Source organism: Nerophis ophidion, linkage group LG09 (genome assembly GCF_033978795.1).
Source record: "Nerophis ophidion isolate RoL-2023_Sa linkage group LG09, RoL_Noph_v1.0, whole genome shotgun sequence".
NCBI classification, from domain to species: domain Eukaryota; kingdom Metazoa; phylum Chordata; class Actinopteri; order Syngnathiformes; family Syngnathidae; genus Nerophis; species Nerophis ophidion.
This window is the reverse complement of record NC_084619.1, coordinates 5,217,799-5,232,427: the sequence shown is the minus strand read 5'-3', so window position 1 is coordinate 5,232,427 and position 14,629 is coordinate 5,217,799. Positions and strand designations below refer to the sequence as shown.

Here is a 14,629-nt window from a genome sequence, read left to right as displayed (position 1 = left end):
AAAAGGGAATAAGCGGTAGGAAATGGATGGATGGATAATCGGCATAGTTATTCTTAGACAAAACAACAGGACCGCAAATACAAAAGCCAAAATACTAGCAATCTCAATACAATACATAGGGGACGGCGTGGCGCAGTGGGAGAGTGGCCGTGCGCAACCCGAGGGTCTCTGGTTCAATCCCCACTTAGTACCAACCTCGTCACGTCCGTTGTGTCCTGAGCAAGACACGTCACCCTTGCTCCTGATGGGTGCTGGTTGGCGCCTTGCATGGCAGCTCCCTCCATCAGTGTGTGAATGTGTGTGTGAATGGGTAAATGTGGAAGTAGTGTCAAAGCGCTTTGAGTACCTTGAAGGTAGAAAAGCGCTATACAAGTACAACCCATTTATCATTTATTTAAAAAACCTAAAAATGTTCATGTACAATATCTACTTACAAATGTTTGACCAAGTTTCGTGAGGAAGCTTACTCGATGGAATTTCTACCAATGTTGCTGCTTGTCTGGATCAATGTGTCCGTCGCAGCAGATTATTCATATTTTGTTGTCCATTCATTCATATTCGTCCGCTTATCCGAGGTCGGGTCGCGGGGGCAGCAGCCTAAGCAGGGAAGCCCAGACTTCCCTCTCCCCAGCCACTTCGTCTAGCTCTTCCCGGGGGATCCCGAGGCGTTCCCAGGCCAGCCGGGAGACATAGTCTTCCCAACGTGTCCTGGGTCTTCCCCGTGGCCTCCTACCTGTTGGACGTGCCCTAAACACCTCCCTCGGGAGGCGTTCGGGTGGCATCCTGACCAGATGCCCGAACCACCTCATCTGGCTCCTCTCCATGTGAAGGAGCAGCGGCTTTACTTTGAGTTCCTCCCGGATGGCAGAGCTTCTCACCCTATCTCTAAGGGAGAGACCCAAACTCATTTGGGCCGCTTGTACCCGTGATCTTATCCTTTCGGTCATGACCCAAAGCTCATGACCATAGGTGAGGATGGGAACGTAGATCGACCGGTAAATTGAGAGCTTTGCCTTCCGGCTCAGCTCCTTCTTCACCACAACGGATCGGTACAACGTCCGCATTACTGAAGACGCCGCACCGATCCGCCTGTCGATCTCACGATCCACTCTTCCTCCACTCGTGAACAAGACTCCTAGGTACTTGAACTCCTCCCCAACCCGGAGATGGCACTCCACCCTTTTCCGGGCGAGAACCACGGAATCGGACTTGGAGGTGCTGATTCTCATTCCGGCCGCTTGTACCCGTGATCTTATCCTTTCGGTCATGACCCAAAGCTCATGACCATAGGTGAGGATGGGAACGCAGATCGACCGGTAAATTGAGAGCTTTGCCTTCCGGCTCAGCTCCTTCTTCACCACAACGGATCGGTACAGCATCCGCATTATTGAAGTTTGTTTTGTTGTCCAGTCATTGTTAAAAGTCAGATTTTTGCGATTTATTTGGATATTTCAGGGTTGAATGAATAGTCTTTTTCTACTCACCCCACTGCTGCTTCATTGTGATACATTCCTCGCTGTTCCCCCCTACAGGGTGGTGAGAGTACTGCATACATGATCAGCCCTAGTTTTAATGGTCTCATCAAGCCTATTTAGGTGATGCTTGGCAGGCTAAATGAAAAGCTTTGGCTGTGGGCCCTGTGAAGGAGTCCTGTGTCCTATGTACTTGTATACACATGCCATTTTGAACAACAGTGACCCACTACCCGTGATGCAATGAAGAAACCCACTAAAGTCTGAATGTGTTGTGGTTATCAGTGCTCTGCTGTAACCGAGCTCCAGTGGCAGCCTTGAATGTGTTGTATCACAGTGTTCTGTTGTCAGCGTTGCATCACTGGCACATGCCACAATATTTCCCACGGTCCTGATGGAGGAGGCAGCAGATGCCCTTCGCCACGCTGAGAGGCGGTCTGTTGCTTTGCTGAATCACACTTCTGACCACAGCACGTTGAGTCATCTCCTTGTTTCTCCGTCTTAGGTGGTTGCAGAAAGCGGCTCGTTCAATGGCAAGGGGAAGGCGCCGATGGATGACACCCACACCGCCGCGGAGGAGGACGAGGAGGGGGAAGGCCATATACAACGTACAAAAACTACCCTCATCGCCAACTCGCTCCACCACGAGCCAGCGTCGGACCTCAGCGGACGGCCCGCACTTATCCAGCGAGAGCTCGGGCTGCAGCTGAGCGGCATTGCACTTCAACAACATGTACGCCCTTCTGTAAATTTTCTCAATGGATCCTTGGAGAACCAAACCAAACACAATGGTGCTAATATGACCGACAGGTCTCCCTTGGACCCCAAGTCTGAGTATCACAGGGCTATGATTGCCTCAGAGCCTCAACGGAGCGTAATTGCAGCCATACCGCCTCAGAATGGATCGAAGACTTCCAGACATGACACAGTTCCACTGAAAAGAATCAAACTGGAGGAGCCGTGGGTGCGGGATGAAGAACCCACCACCACACAGCTTCGTGAGACGGATGAGGTCTGTGAAGACCCTCTGTCCACGTTGGCGGCGGTGGTATGTCTCTCTGTCACACAGAGGAGAGGACTAGAGGATAAACTCCTCAGCTCACATTCTTCTTCACTTCGATGCATCAAAACGGAGCCAACAGATCTTCGATTAATCAAGAAGGAGTCAAAGGATTTTAGAAGCGACTTGCTAAGGACTCCCCAGAATATCAAGAGTGAACCTCCTTCAAATGACTTGTTACCAAGCGTGCAGTCTCTGGCAGAGAAGAGGAATCTTAGTTTTGACCAGGCTATTGCCATCGAGGCCTTAACTCAACTGGCAGCTATACCTCAACACAGCCCAGTGTTCATTAAAACTGAAAGGAAGTGTGAACTTCCCCCAAGCACGCAAGAAGCCAAACCATCCGCAACCATCCGCTACAACAAAGTGTCGGTCATCAGCTCGCCGATTCACCAGACATCCGTGATACACCCTCCTGTGGCCAGACAAGGGAATGTCATCAAGCGTTGCCAGGGCTTAACCGCTAACACAAAACAGGACGGCGATGGAGCCGCCTGCAGGAGAATCTACCAAAGCTTTGCCTCTCGTGTCATCAAGTCAGAGTACAGCAATGTAGGACCCAATGAAGATCGTGAGCATCAGTTTTGGGAGAGGCAGAAAGTGAGGAGAAACCAAGACGAGGAGGAGGTGGCGGCTCAACTGGCGGACTTGGCCTTCATCATCCAGTCCAGACAGGGCCAGCTGTCAGAGAGTCCTCATCTGAAGGGGACTCCCGTGTCAGCCATCAAATACAACTACAACTCCCAGTTATCACCCAGTCAGAAGAAGACGCCCGTAAAGAAAACGAGAACTACTCCTTCAAAGCCTAGGAAGAAAAAGATTAACGGGGGACCGCACGAGGGGATCGACCGCAGGACCCCCCTTTCAAAACGCCTGGCAAACGGAGATGCTTCAAACAGAAGCAGAGGAAAGAAGATCCCTCCGCCGGGGAAATCAGGTCTTCCCCATAGGAGAAACCTGTTTTTGCCTCAGGCTCAAATCGACCTGAAGAGATACACGGCCGAAGCTCAAGAGAAAGCAAGGCAACTCATCCACCACACCACGCAGACTCACCACTACAGTCCTCTCACAAAGACCACCCTAGGCCCGGAGAACCCACTATTGTCTTATCGTCCCCATCCCCTCCACATCCATAATCCTGCTCCAGGAGGACCACCGCAGGAGTGGGAAAGGCGTTTGTTACCTCAGGTAGCTCAGCCCTGCGGAGGGCTGCAGCACGGTGCTGATCCCAACGCCGGACTAGTCGACGCTGCCCACCTCAGCCAGACTACCTACCCCGATCTGGCTAACGGCCTCTCGGGGACTCGGCAATCCCCTCCCCCAAGCCAGCAGAGCTACTACAAGCTGGAGAGGTCGGGACCCGTCACTGTCTTGTCTACGTCTACTGATGCAGATGCGGGCCACTCGGCGGAGTCAACTCCATCCAAGAACAGTGTCAACAGCTTTCTGGAGTCACCCATGATGTTTCTGGACACCCCCACAAAGAACCTGCTCAACACGCCCTCCAAAAAACTGTCTGATCTTCCTTCTTGTCAATGCATGGGTGAGTAATAACACCATTGCTATCACGTTAGCTATTATTCAATTCTTAATAATAATAGACTGAAACTTCGGTTCTTTTGCTGGAACTAAACATGATTTGACCTCAAGCAAGTTCAACTTTGTCTGTTCACAAGTCTTCCATGATTAGAAAATGATTCCCGAGCGTGGCCTCCGATGCTGCTCACTGCTCTCCTCACCTCCCAGAGGGTGGAATAAGTCGATGCAGAGAGTAATTTCACCACACTTAGTGTGTGTGTGACTAACAGTGGTACTTCAACTTTAAACTTCAACACACACGTATACTGGCTCACCTGCACTGGCTTCCTGTGCACTTAAGATGTGACTTTAAGGTTTTACTACTTACGTATAAAATACTACACGGTCTAGCTCCATCTTATCTTGCCGATTGTATTGCACCATATGTCCCGGCAATAAATCTGCGTTCAAAGGACTCCGGCTTATTAGTGATTCCCAAAGCCCAAAAAAAGTCTGCGGGCTATAGAGCATTTTCCGTTCGGGCTCCAGTACTCTGGAATGCCCTCCCGGTAACAGTCTGCGATGCCACCTCAGTAGAAGCATTTAAGTCTCACCTTAAAACTCATTTGTATACTCTAGCCTTTAAATAGACTCCCTTTTTAGACCAGTTGATCTGCCGTTCCTTTTATTTTTCTTCTATGTCCCACTCTCCCTTGTGGAGGGCGTCCGGTCCGATCCGGTGGCCATGTACTGCTCGCCTGTGTATCGGCTGGGGACATCTCTGCGCTGCTGGTCCGCCTACGCTTGGGATGGTTTCCTGCTGGCTCCGCTGTGAACGGGACTCTCGCTGCTGTGTTGGATCCTCTTTGGACTGGACTCTCGCGACTGTGTTGTATCCATTATGGATTGAACTCTCACAGTATCATGTTAGACCCGCTCGACATCCATTGCTTTCCTCCTCTCCAAGGTTCTCATAGTCATCATTGTCACCGACGTCCCACTGGGTGTGAGTTTTCCTTGCCCTTATGTGGGCCTACCGAGGATGTCGTAGTGGTTTGTGCATCCCTTTGAGACACTAGTGATTTAGGGCTATATAAGTAAACATTGATTGATTGATTGATTGATATTTTGTACCAGCAAGTAGGAACACAGATTAATTGCTGCTTTGGAAAAGATCAGTCCCAGAAATGATTAAAATGATAAAAATACGGTAAATATTGTACATATTGTTATGATCGTGTCTGTTACTACATTCTTTATAGACTTGCATTGTGTATATCAAGTTAAATTTAAAGTTAAAGTACCAATGATTGTCACACACACACACTAGGTCCCCTTGTTCACCCCCTGGGAAGTGAGGGGAGCAGTGGGCAGCAGCGGTGCCACGCCCGGGAATCATTTATGGTGATTTAACCCCCACTTCCAACCCTTGATGCTGAGTGCCAAGCAGGGAGGCAATGCGTCCCATTTTTATAGTCTTTGGTATGACTCGGCCGGGGTTTTAACTCACAACCTACCGATCTCAGGGCGGACACTCTAACCCAGGGGTGCCCATTACGTCGATCGCGAGCTACCAGTCGACCGCGGGGGGTGTGTCAGTCGATCTCCAGCCAGGCTTTTAAAAAAAATAGACCTAAAAATGAGTGATCATCAATCTTCACCAAGACGTCACTTAAATGACATTCACGGTACCGGAGGGTCTTGTGAGATGACGCTGGCTGCTGCAAGATCATTATTATGAAAATATGACCGAGAGGAAGGCGAGAAACACTTTTTATTTCAACAGACTCTCGCGCCGTACCTTCCGTCAAAACTCTAAAGGCCGACTGCACATTTCCTATCTTCACAATAAAAGCCCTGCTTCATGCTGCCTGCGCTAACTAAATACAGAGTCTCGGAAAACTGGCGTGCACAAGCGATCCCTCAGAAAGCTGGCGTGCACATCACTTGTGCACGCCAGCTTTCCGAGACTCTTATTTTGTTAGCGCAGGCAGCATGAAGCAGGGCTTTTATTGTGAAGATAGGAAATGTGCAGTCGGCCTTTAGAGTTTTGACGGAAGGGACGGCGCGAAAGTCTGTTGAAATAAAAAGTGTTTCTCGCCTTCCTCTCTGTCATTTTTTCATAATAATGAACTTGCAGCAGCCAGCGTCATCTCACAAGACCCTCGGGTGCCGTGAATGTCAATCAAGCAAGCTACGGAATTTGCCGCCAATGTTTTTCTTGTAAAGTGTATGGAAGCTGGATGAATTAGATGCCAAAAACCAACCACTTTCATGTGGTATTGTACAGAAAGGACAACTTTTTTTTCTCCTCCATTTGAAAATGTGGGCGTTATCATCATTACTGTCTGATTCCAATCAATGCAAGTCATCAGAATCAGGTAATACACCAACTTATATTCTTGTCTTTGTGAAAGAAAGACATCTATATGTGTTACACATGCTTGTATTATCATTAAACACATTTAACTTGTTTACAAAAATGTCTCTTTCATAAATAAATAAATATAAATGATATATATAAATGAGGTAGATCCCCTCGAGTTGGTCAATTGAAAAGTAGCTCGCCCGCAGAAAAAGTGTGGGCACCCCTGATGTAAACAAACTAGGCCACTGAGTAGGTAAAATATTGATGGGGGGTTTTGAAGTTGTTTTAGTGGGCTTTGAGGGCTACAACGGTGACTTTTATTACCCGCAATTTTCAATCTTTTTTTTTATCATCTTTAAAATCATTTGAAGAAAAAAAAGACGTTATGTTTCTCATAATGATTGTGAACGATAGGCAAAATTCCCCCAAAAAAGTGTAGTTCCCCTCTTGAGGCCCAAGCTGTTTGTTTACATGTTTTTTTATTTCTCTTTTCAATTTGGGCTTATTGGACTCTAATTAGAATAAAAACTAAGAATCACCTTTTGATATGATGTACTTAGTCCATAAGTAACAAACGTGTACTTCATGTTTAGTGACATGCTAAGTCTTATTTTTACACTTTTTTTTTCCAAATTCCATTGTATGTTATACTTTTCTGACACCACCTGATCAATCAATCAATCAATCAATGTTTATTTATATAGCCCTAAATCCCAAATGTCTCAAAGGACTGCACAAACCATTACAACTACGACATCCTCGATGGCAGTGTAAGTGTCCACATAAGGGCCATAAGACCCCAATTCAGTAGTGCAGTGGTCCCCAACCACCGGGCCGCGGCCCGATTAGTACCGGGCCGCAGAATAATTTTTTATTCATTTTTATTTTAAAAAAATTAAAATTTAAATTTTTTTTTTTTCTTTATTTTTTTTATCAAATCAACATAAAAAACACAATATACACTTTCAATTAGTGCACCAACCACAAAAACCTCCCTTTTTCATGACAAAGAAAAAAATAAATAAAAATAAAGGATTTACAATATTAACTATGAAGATAAAACACGGAATATTGACAAAATATCAATCAATCATCAATCAATGTTTACTTATATAGCCCTAAATCACTAGTGTCTCAAAGGGCTGCACAAACCACCACGACATCCTCGGTAGGCCCACATAAGGGCAAGGAAAACTCACACCCAGTGGGACATCGGTGACAATGATGACGATGAGAACCTTGGAGAGGAGGAAAGCAATGGATGTCGAGCGGGTCTAACATGATACTGTGAAAGTTCAATCCATAATGGATCCAACACAGCAGCGAGAGTCCCGTTCACAGCGGAGCCAGCAGGAAACCATCCCAAGCGGAGGCGGATCAGCAGCGCAGAGATGTCCCCAGCCGATACACAGGCAAGCAGTACATGGCCACCGGATCGGACCGGACCCCCTCCACAAGGGAGAGTGGGACATAGGAGAAAAAGAAAAGAAACGGCAGATCAACTGGTCGAAAAAGGGGGTCTATTTAAAGGCTAGAGTATACAAATGAGTTTTAAGGTGAGACTTAAATGCTTCTACTGAGGTGGCATCTCGAACTGTTACCGGGAGGGCAGTCCAGAGTACTGGAGCCCGAACGGAAAACGCTCTATAGCCTGCAGACTTTTTTTGGGCTTTGGGAATCACTAATAAGCCGGAGTCCTTTGAACGCAGATTTCTTGCCGGGACATATGGTACAATACAATCGGCAAGATAGGATGGAGCTAGACCGTGTAGTATTTTATACGTAAGTAGTAAAACCTTAAAGTCACATCTTAAGTGCACAGGAAGCCAGTGCAGGTGAGCCAGTATAGGTATATATGTATGTATATATGTATATAAAGGTATATACAGTATAGGTATATATGTATGTATATATGTATATAAAGGTATATACAGTATAGGTATATATGTATGTATATATGTATATAAAGGTATATACAGTACAGGTGTAATGTGATCAAACTTTCTTGTTCTTGTCAAAAGTCTAGCAGCCGCATTTTGTACCAACTGTAATCTTTTAATGCTAGACATGGGGAGACCCGAAAATAATACGTTACAGTAATCGAGACGAGACGTAACAAACGCATGGATAATGATCTCAGCGTCTTTAGTGGACAGAATGGAGCGAATTTTAGCGATATTACGGAGATGAAAGAAGGCCGTTTTAGTAACGCTTTTAATGTGTGCCCCAAAGGAGAGAGTTGGGTCGAAGATAACACCCAGATTCTTTACCGAGTCACCTTGTTTTATTATTTGGTTGTCAAATGTTAAAGTTGTATTATTAAATAGAGGTCGGTGTCTAGCAGGACCGATAATCAGCATTTCCGTTTTTTCGGCGTTAAGTTGCAAAAAGTTAGCGGACATCCATTGTTTAATTTCATTAAGACACGCCTCCAACTGACTACAATCCGGCGTGTTGGTCAGCTTTAGGGGCATGTAGAGTTGGGTGTCATCAGCATAACAGTGAAAGCTAACACCGTATTTGCGTATGATGTCACCTAGCGGCAGCATGTAGATGCTGAAGAGTGCAGGGCCGAGGACCGAACCCTGGGGAACTCCACACGTTACCTTAACGTAGTCCGAGGTCACATTGTTATGGGAGACGCACTGCACCCTATCAGTAAGATAAGAGTTAAACCAAGACAGGGCTAAGTCTGACATACTAGTATATGATGCAAAAGCGCAGATTCCAACCACTGAAATACGTTGTATCGTTCAAGACTTACGGTCATTTGAAAACATCACTACAGTTTCCATCTTAAAGATCTACAAAAAATTTTGGGGCATGTCCGGAGGGCCAGATTGAAAAGCTTACGGCCCTCAGGCCTTAAGTTGCCCGGGTCTCTTGTAGAAGATTGGCTTTTCATACATTTCCACCATTATTGTTTTTTTTCCCCTTATTTGAGTAAATCTGACTCATAATGTCGACACTTGTAATAATGAATATTTGTTTCCTACAGACCAAATCATTGAAAAAGAGGAAGGCCCTTACTATACGCACCTTGGAGCAGGACCCAGTGTTGCTGCTGTGAGGGAACTGATGGAAAACAGGTAGAGTAACTCCCATCTACTACTACTACTACTACTACTACTATTGTCATTATTGTTGGTATGGTGGCTAAGAATAGGTGTGGGCGTGCTCTGCACCAAACAGGCCAAGCGTCTGCTCGTCAGGCACAGGCTGGGTGGAATGCGGCGGGGTTGCAGCCAAGGAGTGTGTCATTAAAAGGAAGCACTGCTGAGCTGGCTCAACATGTGCACCTGCTGCCTCCGCTGCACACACACCACAAACACACAACATGTCGGGACAGGTCAAGTGGGAGGCTTTCTTTTGAAATAACAACAATATATCGCCCTCGAGACTGTTGAAATTCTTTATTTATTGAATAAAACATATTGAAATTCACTGATATGGTGCATATGCAGCAGCTAAAAGTATGCAGAAAACAAACTATAACCTTCTCAAAAAAAAGTAGACTTATAATTTTAGGATTATTTTTTTTTTAGTCAAAATATTTGTATGTGTTCAACACTTAAGAAAGGGGTCACCAACCTTTTTGAAACCAAGAGCTACTTCTTGGGTACTGATTAATGCGAAGGGCTACCAGTTTGATACACACTTTAATAAATTGCCAGAAATAGCCAATTTGCTCAATTTACCTTTAATAAATAAATCTATATATATAAAAAAATGGGTATTTCTGTCTGTCATTCCGTCGAACATTTTATTTCCTTTCATGGAAGGCTTTTTGTAGAGAATAAATGATGAAAAAACACTTAATTGAACAGTTTAAATGAGGAGAAAACACGAAAAAAATAAAAATAAAATTTTGAAACATAGTTTATCTTCAATTTCGACTCTTTAAAATTCAAAATTCAACTGAAAAAATTGAAGAGAAAAACTAGCTAATTCGAATTTTTTTAAAAAATATATAAAAATAATTCATGGATCATTATTTGGATTTTTTCCTGATTTAGATTAATTTTAGAATTTTGATGACATGTTTTAAATAGGTTAAAATCCAATCTGCATTTTGTTATAATACATAACAACTTGGACCAAGCTATATTTATAACAAAGACAAATGTGAATTATATTTATATAGCGCTTTTCTCTAGTGACTCAAAGCGCTTTACATAGTGAAACCCAATATCTAAGTTACATTTTTTAAACCAGTGTGGGTGGCACTGAGAGCACGTGGGTAAAGTGTCTTGCCCAAGGACACAACGGCAGTGACTAGGATGGCGGAAGCGGGAATCGAACCTGCAACCCTCAAGTTGCTGGCACGGCTGCTCTACCAACCGAGCTATACCGCCGAGGAGAAAACACGAAAAAAAATAAAATAACATTTTGAAACATAGTTTATCTTCAATTTCGACTCTTTAAAATTCAAAATTCAACTGAAAAAATTGAAGAGAAAAACTAGTTAATTCGAATATTTAAAAAAATAAAATAAAAATAATTCATGGACCATTATTAGTATTTTTTCCTGATTAAGATACATTTTGGAATTTTGATGACATGTTTTAAATAGGTTAAAATCCAATCTGCATTTTGTTAGAATATATAAGAAATTGGACCAAGCTATATTTCTAACAAAGACAAATCATTATTTCTTCTATATTTTCCAGAACTAAATTTTTTAAATAAATTCAAAATAATTGGAAATAATTTTAAATTTTATTCTACAGATTTTCTAGATTTGCCAGAATATTTTTTTTTTAAATTTTACTCATAAGTTTGAAGAAATATTTCACAAATACTCTTTGTCGAAAAAACAGAAGCTAAAATGAAAAATTAAATTAAAATGTGTTTATTATTCTTTACAATAAAAAAAATACTTGAACATTGATTTAAATTGTCAGGAAAGAAGAGGAAGGAATTTAAAAGGTAAAAAGGTATATGTGTTTAAAAATCGTATTTTTTCTCTAAAATTGTCTTTCTGAAAGTTATAAGTTATAAATTGCCAGAAATAGCCAATTTACTCAATTTACCTTTAATAAATACATCTATATATAAATATATATATAAAAAAATGGGTATTTCTGTCTGTCATTCCGTCGTACATTTTTTTTTCCTTTTACGGAAGGTTTTTTGTAGAGAATAAATGATGAAAAAAAACACTTAATTGAACGGTTTAAAAGAGGAGAAAACACGAAAAAAATGAAAATAAAATTTTGAAACATAGTTTATCTTCAATTTTGACTCTTTAAAATTCAAAATTGAACTGAAAAAAATTAATACACAAACTAGCTAATTCGAATCTTTTTGAAAAAAATAAAAAATAATTTATGGAACATCATTAGTAATTTCTCCTATTTAAGATTAATTTTAGAATTTCTATGACATGTTTTAAATAGGTTAAAATCCAATCTGCATTTTGTTAGAATATATAAGAAATTGGACCAAGCTATATTTCTAACAAAGACAAATCATTATTTCTTCTAGATTTTCCAGAACAAAACTTTTAAAATAAATTCAAAAGAATTTGAAATAATTTAAAATTTTATTCTAAAGATTTTCTAGATTTGCCAGAATATATTTTTTTTAATTTTAATCATAATAAGTTTGAAGAAATACTTCACAAATACTCTTCGTCGAAAAAACAGAAGCTAAAATGAAAAATTAAATTAAAATGTGTTTATTATTCTTTACAATAAAAAAAATAAAATACTTGAACCCATCCATCCATCCATCCATCATCTTCCGCTTATCCGAGGTCGGGTCGCGGGGGCAGCAGCCTAAGCAGGGAAACCCAGACTTCCCTCTCCCCAGCCACTTCGTCTAGCTCTTCCCGGGGGATCCTGAGGCGTTCCCAGGCCAGCCGGGAGACATAGTCTTCCCAACGTGTCCTGGGTCTTCCCCGTGGCCTCCTACTGGTTGGACGTGCCCTAAACACCTCCCTAGGGAGGCGTTCGGGTGGCATCCTGACCAGATGCCCAAACTACCTTATCTGGCTCCTCTCGATCCGGAGGAGCAGCGGCTTTACTTTGAGTTCCTCCCGGATGACAGAGCTTCTCACCCTATCTCTAAGGGAGAGACCCAAACTCATTTGGGCCGCTTGTACCCGTGATCTTATCCTTTCGGTCATGACCCAAAGTTCATGACCATAGGTGAGGATGGGAACGTAGATCGACCAATAAATTGAGAGCTTTGCCTTCCGGCTCAGCTCCTTCTTCACCACAACGGATCGGTACAACGTCCGCATTACTGAAGACGCCGCGGAAAATACTTGAACATTGATTTAAATTGTCAGGAAAGAAGAGGAAGGAATTTAAAAGGTAAAAAGGTATATGTGTTTAAAAATCCTAAAATAATTTTTAAGGTTGTATTTTTTCTCTAAAATTGTCTTTCTAAAAGTTATAAGAAGCAAAGTAAAAAAATAAAAGAATTTATTTAAACAAGTGAAGACCAAGTCTTTAAAATATTTTCTTGGATTTTCAAATTCTATTTAAGTTTTGTCTCTCTTAGAATTAAAAATGTCCAGCAAAGCGAGACCAGCTTGTTAGTAAATAAATACAATTTTAAAAATAGAGGCAGCTCACTGGTAAGTGCTGCTATTTGAGCTATTTTTAGAACAGGCCAGCGGGCGACTCATCTTGTCCTTACGGGCGACCTGCTGCCCGCGGGCACCACGTTGGTGACCCCTGACTTAAGACCTTCAGTATATCAGTTTGTGGAATTAAATTATGGAATAGTTGAGCAAAGATGTCAAATAATGTACTAAAATGATTCAGACTCAAAGTGTTAACTAAGTACAAAAAAAGGAATACTAATAAACAGGTTGAACCTTACTGATGAATGACACATAATCTATCAGATATTTAGTAAATAATGTCAACTATTTAGTAATTTAACTCTCCGATCCTGTGAACTGTAGTGATTTTTATTTATGTATTCATGTATTTTCAGCTGTGTTAAAGATTGAAAAAGGAAGTGAACAAATGTATTAGAAATGACTTCTAGACGGAAAAGGGGCAGGATAAAATAAACTCTGCTTCTTCCTACTCCTTTTTGTTAGAATGTGAAACTGTAAACATGTGACGTAATCAGTGTAACTGTACACAGTATAGTGTTGTCCTGATACCAATATTTTGGTACCGTATGTATTTCGGTACCTTTCTAAATAAAGGGGACCAAAAATAATTGCGTTATTGGCTCTATTTTAACAAAAAAATCCTTACGGTCCATAAACATGTGTTTCTTATTGCAAGTTTGCCTTTAAATAGTAAGTAAACAGACAAATTGTTGGGAACTCGCATGTCTGCTGTTGTGTGTCCCCGAGTATGCAAGAATCCTGGAGAGTTGAGTGAAGGTAAGAATATTTAATACTCATAAGAAAATAACAAACGCAAACATAAAGCAGTCGTGCGGATAAACGTTCTCAACATAGATTTGATCATCGAGCGCTGAGGAGTGCTCGAGTGCAACATAAATAGACACTAGTGCGATTGACAGCAGGTGTGAACCGCTGCCAATCAACGAAAAGAGAAAAACAACAGTGCTCCGTTAATAAAACAGGAAATACAACAAAATAAGAGCACTGAACAGGAAGTAAATACAAAAACACGAAAAACTAACAGAAATAAAGTGACAGATTGTCACACAAAGACTCCTAATCTAGTCTGCTGACACATGCAGTAATATATTGTGTCATTTTGTCAAACTTATTAAGGACAAGCGGTAGATAATTAATTTTTAATCCACTTGTTCATTTACTGTTAATATCTGCTTACTTTTTCTTTTAACATGTTCTATCTACACTTCTGTTAAAATGTAATAATCGCTTATTCTTCTGTTGTTAGGATGCTTTACATTAATTCTGGATGATACCAAGTCGTTACAGTTCCTTAGCATAGAGGTCAAAGGACTAACAGATGTAATGCGTATATAACTATGACAGCATTAGCTTCCCGATTCACTATACTGTAGGATCTAACAGATGTAATGCGTATATAACTATGACAGCATTAGCTTCCCGATTCACTATACTGTAGGATCTAACAGATGTAATGCGTATATAACTATGACAGCATTAGCTTCCCGATTCACTATACTGTAGGATCTACCGTAAGAGAAAAAAGTTGCATTTCCAAACATAACAATACCCATCAGCTCTCTGCACAATACTGAGCATTAATATCTTTGTAAAAATAACCCCAGATCACACCT

General features: G+C 41.8%; 1 protein-coding gene across 3 annotated transcripts in view; it reads left to right on the top strand.

Annotated features, from left to right (window-relative positions):
• The window catches only part of tet1 (tet methylcytosine dioxygenase 1), a 146,133-nt gene that overhangs the window by 103,255 nt on the left and 28,249 nt on the right, over positions 1 to 14,629 (top strand). For all 3 annotated transcript variants that reach the window (XM_061910126.1, XM_061910127.1, XM_061910125.1), the window contains 2 exons: positions 1,978 to 4,075; positions 9,417 to 9,507. In XM_061910126.1, the coding sequence (XP_061766110.1) occupies positions 1,978 to 4,075; positions 9,417 to 9,507 (2,189 nt within the window). The remainder of the gene's footprint in view (positions 1 to 1,977; positions 4,076 to 9,416; positions 9,508 to 14,629) is intronic.